The 7,176-nt window shown below is 33.2% G+C and overlaps 2 protein-coding genes across 2 annotated transcripts in view; one reads left to right on the forward strand and one right to left on the reverse strand.

Annotated features, from left to right (window-relative positions):
• Positions 1–733, reverse strand: part of LOC104760990 (serine/threonine-protein kinase HT1) — a 3,407-nt gene extending 2,674 nt beyond the window's left edge. Inside the window, exon 1 of the mRNA XM_010484001.2 lies at positions 212–733. Coding sequence (XP_010482303.1) covers positions 212–539 — 328 coding nt within the window. The 5' untranslated portion in view covers positions 540–733. The remainder of the gene's footprint in view (positions 1–211) is intronic.
• LOC104760991 (transcription factor bHLH145-like) lies at positions 4,709–6,638 on the forward strand. Its single transcript, XM_010484002.1, has 3 exons — positions 4,709–5,022; positions 5,133–5,278; positions 5,360–6,638. Exon 3 carries the CDS (start codon positions 5,379–5,381, stop codon positions 6,327–6,329), a length of 951 nt encoding a protein of 316 aa, XP_010482304.1. The 5' UTR covers positions 4,709–5,022; positions 5,133–5,278; positions 5,360–5,378; the 3' UTR covers positions 6,330–6,638.

Consider the following 7,176-nt stretch of genomic DNA (forward strand, 5'->3'; position numbering starts at 1 on the left):
AAAAAAAAAGACACGAACATAGAACTACAACTGTTCGGATCCGACAATTGAAGTACAAATGTAGTAATAGAATCAGTCTGATCAACCGTAAGAATCTAGCAATCGAAGAATCTAATGCTAAAGTTGGAGACTTTACACTAAAAAAATTGATAGACAGTGAAAAGGTTAATTAAAGAGAAGCTAAAACGACGGGTAGGTGAAAGTGACTAACCGGCAACATCTTGACCATCGTAGATACCACGATGAACGGTACCAAATGTGCCACGTGCAAGAACAGTCTTGATGATGAGTTTAGTAGGATCGATCTCCCACTCAAGTCTCTGTTTCCTCTTCCCAACAAATCCACCGCCGTTAAGAGCAGCAACAGGGGAAGAAGAAGCGGAGCCACCACTTATGGCTACGGCGGTTGAGTCTTCTTCATCTCTCTTCTTGTTCTTCTCTAAAGTCAAAGCTCTGCTCAAGTGTCTCTCTAGTTGCTCGTCTAAGCTTTTCAGATCAATCTGATCTGCTCGAACAAACCCATCTTTGCCTTCCTTCATGTTTTCTTCTTGTTAAAAAAGATCCTTTGAATCTTTTTTTTTGTTGGTTCTTGTTTGTTCCGATTTCGTCTTTTCTCAGATATAATCAAACGCAGAGGAAAATAAAATTAAAGAAAAAGAAAAAAAAAAGAAAAAGGAAAGGGAAGAAGAGAAAGAGAAGAAAAGAAGACCCGCATGTGATTGAGCACATGGTCTTGCCTCGACGCAAATGTATCTGTATTTACATTTATTTATTTCCTCTTTTATTTTCGTCAAATATAATAGTATTTTGTTGTGTATATCCAAATAAAATATAAAGAGAAAAAAATCTACTTATTATTAATTTAAAGTGTACCAAACCATTATTTGTTTGACTAGGATATTATTAAGTTTGAATGTTCAGCCCATTTCTATGAATGTTCGGCCCATCAAAGCTTTACATTGGTCATTTTGATTTCTAGTGGGATTCTTCGTTCATAACGAAGAAGAGATTTGTGTGTGTCGATTCTCTCTATATGTTGGTGCCATATGTACATCATTTGTGAAAGCAAACACAAACTATCTACATCGGTTTGAAATGTCGTAATATCTATATTATTTCTAATAATCGATATAGTAGCATCATTTAGTATATAATTGATGGATATATTTATATCGGTTTCTATAATCGACTCATTAATATATGTATAGACACTTTTAGAATCAGTTAGATAGATGATGGGTTACTCATTTTTATTGACACTTTTATAATTGATGGATATATTTATGACAGTTTATATATAATCGATGCATTAATTTGTATCGACACTTTAAGAATCAATTAGATAAGGTTACTCATTTGTATTGACACTTTGTTATTTGATGAAATTTTTTTATTCATTTCTATAATGAGTCATTTGTATCATTTGATAGCCTATGTAAATATAGAAATAAGTTATGTTATCCATGTAGTACACGATAGGAAGATCCATAAGCCTATCGTTCTTATCTTGATTTGATCAACATGAAGTTACCGGTAGTGGCATGTTTAAACGATTAGGCATGCTAGTAAAAACTCAGTTTGTGTTCCATGATGCTATGAAGTAGACCAAGTCCCGAAATCCACTATGTATTGTTCTATTTGAAGTAAAATGAAAAATGGATCCAACCATGTCTATATTTTCTTATTTTTGATACGTATAGAACCATATATATCTATAATTATACATATACGTAGAGGATACATTATAAAAAAGAATTGACTTGAGTACTGACTACTGAGGAATGGAATTTTAGAGTGGTGGTTAAGTGTATATATTGGTTGCTTTAAATTGCTTGAAGCGTGGATGATTTTGTTGGAGAATCCACGTACCAAATGGCTCCAATCCATTGTCTGTTGTCCCCACCAAAACCTTCACTATTCTTCTTGATCGTTCAATATTATATACGTATTCTCCTCTTCAAATAAAGCATCACATATATAACTCATGGTGCTCTTCTTCTTTTCTCATCTTTTATGTATTTTAGTATCTCATGTTCCTTGTTACCAAAACCATAACAAAATTAAAAGGTCCAAACAACACAAAAGGTCGAAGATATGGGTTATAATACATTTTATTTTTATTTTGCTTTTTAAGTTATATAATTTCAATTATTTTAATAATTGAACAGTACGTCTCCTCAACTACAACTCTAGAATCGTATACTTAATTATATAAACCCACTTAATTGCTTTATCTAGAAATTATAAAATTTCAGCTCAGCTCCCATGCGTGTCTTCCTTTACTTAGAAGGAAATTAAATTTAAATATATTCTAAAAACCATTACAAAAAAAAGGTCATGACTCATGCTTGAAGACTTGAAGTCATGTTATTGTTATGTAACATTTATTTTTTAATAGAGATTTGTGGATATAAGTATATACATGACCATGTAGCCTTTAGGTAGAAGATGGTGTAAGCACGACCGTGCTGGCTGACCATGAAACTAGATAGATGCCTAGCTAGATGGTGTATAAGTATAACTTGTACGCACTCAGTCCAACATGTGATTACATGATCTTGATATTAAGTCAGTTCTGTGTTTTCTAATATGTTTGTAATGTGTATGTGTTTTGACCTTAATTACTATACAAGTTAAAATACGTGCGTATGTGACTATGTGAGTATTTTTTTTAACCACGCAAAATAAGCAAAGATAAAAATGGTGGACCTGCGATATGATTGCTTAAAGACATATAGAAACGGTGGAGGGTTTGTTTTGGGCCCCTGCACACCATTAAAGTCAGTAAGGGATTAAGTGTATCTACTTTTAATTTTAATCCTAATTTATACTATACGGATTACTTATATTATCCTAATGGTTTCTGTATAATCTTATAATACAATAGCGTGGTCAATATTAAATGGCACTATGATTGTGGGCAACAGGATCTCACTTATCTGTACATTAGAGATTTGGTTCAGGTTACTAAATCATGGGTCGTCTACACCTATCAATGTAATTTAAGATTTATTTTCTTATCAAATAAAAACAAATTCGGGTATAATTATTACTAGCAAGTGCCAATTTTCTGACAAGAAGAACATGTCTTTCTTTTGAGGATTAATAAGTTTTAGCTAATTTTGACACCAACTTTTTATATGATAAATAATCTACCATGCATTATGTCATTGACTTAGCTTATAGTATGGCTAATACTGAATTCACATCTACCTATTTTTATCAAAATAAAAATATATTGTGAATTGGTAATATGTAAATACACATCGAGTTGATGATCTCAATAGTAAATTATTCAGTACTCCTAATACTCACATCATTACAAAATCCATCGTATTTTACTAAGTACAATAGCTATATTGATCCCCTTTGGTAGACTTTTGGAGATCCATATGAAAATAGACCAACCAAAACGTGAAGACAGAACATATTGTGAAACCCAAAGAAGATGGAAATGGAGGGTGCAAAAAGGCACTAAAAAAAGTGAAAGGACAAATGATTTGGGGGTTTGAACGGTCAAGCCATTGCAAACGAGTATTGAGGAACGAATGATTGGATCTTCCTCTTCTTTCACATTGGATACTGTCTTTCACCACCGTTTCTTTCTTACCGTGGACGGAACCAACAAAGCAACAAAGACAAAAGTGAGTCTATTATATAAATTCAAACATGCTTTGACCACAAATGGCTAGAAAAAACTCGTGCTTTGAATTCAAACGTTACATATGCTAGTTAATTAGTTAGTCTTCAAAATACAATAAATTGAACGATTAAAACATGCAATCCAGTGATTTGTATTAAAGATATCGTTGCGTCGTCACTTGAAAAAAAGAAAAAACATTTAGTGGAGTTATTGGTTTGAAATTTGAATAAAGTTTTAAAGATTTTAAATGTTATGTAGAATCTGTTGTTATTAGATCAATATTTTGTTAAATTTTGTTGAAGTTTAGTGTTATTAGTTTGTGATTTGTAAAAAGTCATTTAAAATCTTAACAAATCTGGTTATTGGATTCAGACTTTTATAAAGTCATCAAAAGTTTTGTGTTATTTAATTAAAACAAAAGAATCTTAGATTGTTAATGAATTAAATTATTATGTTATGAAAAATTCTTGGGTTCACCCCTAGGGGTGAACCACTCTTATTCATTACCACTTAATTAACCAATCAAAATACAACAAAATGCCATATCATATTATATTTATAAAATAAATCAAAATTAAAATAAAAAGACAAAACAAGTTAATTTGTTTAGAATTAATAATTTTAAAATTAATTGATATACAAAAATTATTTCCTTAATCAATAATTTGTTTTCTTAACAAAAAAGGGTGAATAGAAAGAGTTCACTCATAGGGGTGAGTGAACCCAAGAATTGTCTTTATGTTATTGGTTCATGATTTTTTCTTTACCCAATAAAGTCAGTATTACTAGAGATTGTTTGGATTACTTTACAAGACTTTAGAAAACTAATCAACAAAACTTTCTAGCAATCTTTAACAATTTTTCAGTTATTCACTTTTAATGATTTTGTAAAAAAAAGAAAAAACTGAAAAAGAATAAAAATTTACAAAGCTTATTGGATTTGGTAAACACTGTGGCATCACTACACCTACACTTTAAACGCACGCACGCACGCATCCGTGTTATTATGATCCAAGGTCAGATTCGTCATTTACTTTCTTTATTATATAATCTTCTTCGTCGCTCACTTCTCTTTCGCCATTACTGAGATCTTACAGACACAGATTTTTTTTGAGCAATGGGGTCTTCTGTCTTCTTCACATTGCCTTGCTTCATCCGCCAAATTATTTGAGTTTTTCGCTTGTCTATTTCCTTTCTTTGTGCTTTTGGATACTCTGTTTTTGGGAGACTAACTGAAGGAACCAGTTGGTGTGAAAGTAGTTATGGTTTGTCAATCAGCCGGACAGACAAGATTTCGGACACTCAAACACGAACACGGTATCGCAGGAAACATCGTAGTTAGAGTCATTGCATGCTTTCAACCTCTCCAAGATTGCCAGGTTTCTTTCTTGAATGAGTTTCTTGTTTTAGTTAACTATTACAAACAGTCTTTGAATGTAATACACAAATTCTTTTTATTGATTCTGTTTTGGCTTTGGTGTTGTCGCAGGCTGAATATTTTCGTCAGTTGTTGAAGCCCGTCACGTAGAGTAGCTTCTATCTATTTTTGGTAGATTGTTATTCTAAGCCTTAGTGTCTTCTCTATCCGTGTTGTGTTCTCGAGTGAAGGGGAAATAAGCGTATTCGTTTTAATTGGTAAGTTGAAGACTTGGCACACATAATCTTTAAGTTTCTTTCTTTTGGCTTGAGTTAATGTCCTCTGTTTTTTTTGGACAGTTGATTTGTTTAGTGTTGGATGGGACAAGAACGTGGTTTGTGGTTTCCTACTCAGCGTTTGAGTTCATTGTCTTCCATAGCTTTGTCTCAACTTGGGAAGCAAGACTTGAACTTAATATCTAATACCTGCGGCGACACCACCGACATGTTTTCTACTCGCGGATCCTATTTTGACGGGTTCTATGGTTGGGTTAATGGGTCATCTCACCTGCAGCAGCAGTTCTTGCCTCTTCAAAATCAATGTATGATGAAGCAGATGCCTCTTAAATTAGATGGTGTTATACCTAAAGCTGAGGGTCAATGTAGTCAGAAGAGGTTCCTAGTGTTTGATCAGTCAGGGGGCCAAACAACTCTGCTGCTAACTTCCGATATCCGGAAATCTTTTGAGGCCCTGAAACAACCTGCCTGTCCTGATATGAAGGAAGAACTCAAAATAACCAACAAAGATTTGTTTGTTTGTCAAGGAATGCAAGGAAACAGCGAACCGGATTTGAAGGAGGACACGGAAGAACTAAATGCATTGCTTTATTCCGAAGACGAGAGTGACTATTGTTCTGAAGAAGATGAGGTTACAAGCCCAAGTACTGTAGTATCATCTGCCCATAGGGACCAAGAAGAAACATTCAATGTTGAAAGCTATGGACAAACATTCCAAGCTAAAAAGAGGAAGATGCTCAAGAGCTCAGCGCCTTTTCTTGAAACCTCGAGTGAGAAAACGCTTGACAATGAATCGAGCTGCGGTAGTTGTGACAACAAAGGGATTAGCTTTCTGAAACGTTCCAAGCCGTCTATCAAGAAGATAGGAGAAGAGAAGATATTTGAGACGGTAAGCCTTTTGCGCAGTATAGTCCCCGGGGAGGAAATGGTAGACCCGATCTTAGTCATCGATAGAGCCATTGATTTTCTCAAGTCATTGAAGATGGAAGCCGAGAATCGAGGACATGAGACTCTTTGTTTGCAGGATATATAAGAAAACAGCAAGTGGGCAAGTAGTCTTTGTTTATCTAAACAAAGTAGTAGACATATTGAATAAGTGGTACTCTTGTCAAGGTACAAAGGGATCAGCTTGCTGCTCGTTGGAAGATAAACCAAACACTGTCGTGGTGTTGCAAGAACGAAAATTGAATATTGTGTTGATGATTAAGCTTGGATTCTCGTTTAGTTGTTTGTTGTATTATGTAATATTAATTGCTTCTTCTCTTTTCTATAGTATTTTGTTGATATGGATTTATTATTGTTCAATGAATGAGAGTGGTGGAGAGTCTAGAAAGTTTATACTCTATCCGTTTTAATATAGTTGTCGTTCCATGCCTAATTTTTAGTTTTAGTCAAGTTTTCGTTTTTGTTTCGGAAGAGTTGTCGTTTCTAGACTAAAATATTTTGTGTATTTTAGTACACCAATCCGTAAAAAACTATATAATCATATTTATATTTATGTAAATTCTAACCCCTCTTATAACATGATTCACAAGAATTTAATTTTTTTTTAACAATTTAAAATTATTTCGAATATTTAAAATTTGGATTTTTTTTTTAAATTAATTAAAGTATGTTTTTTGGATACTAGTTTAAAGTATGATTATATTACAAATAATAACATAAATTTTTGAAATTTATTTAAATGATAAGAGTTTAATTATGTAAATCTACAAAAGGTTATTTTGCAAAATGTAGTTTCGAATTAACAAGAGAGGATGTTGAGTAACCATTTTCATTGTTTACAAATTACAAATTAATCTGGTTTTCCACCTAGCCAAACCAGACCAAACACCGGTTCAACGCGAATTCGGCGGCGATTCTTGGTCCGGAGCGGTCTG

This window comes from Camelina sativa, chromosome 18 (genome assembly GCF_000633955.1).
Source record: "Camelina sativa cultivar DH55 chromosome 18, Cs, whole genome shotgun sequence".
In the NCBI taxonomy this organism is placed as follows: Eukaryota; Viridiplantae; Streptophyta; class Magnoliopsida; order Brassicales; family Brassicaceae; genus Camelina; species Camelina sativa.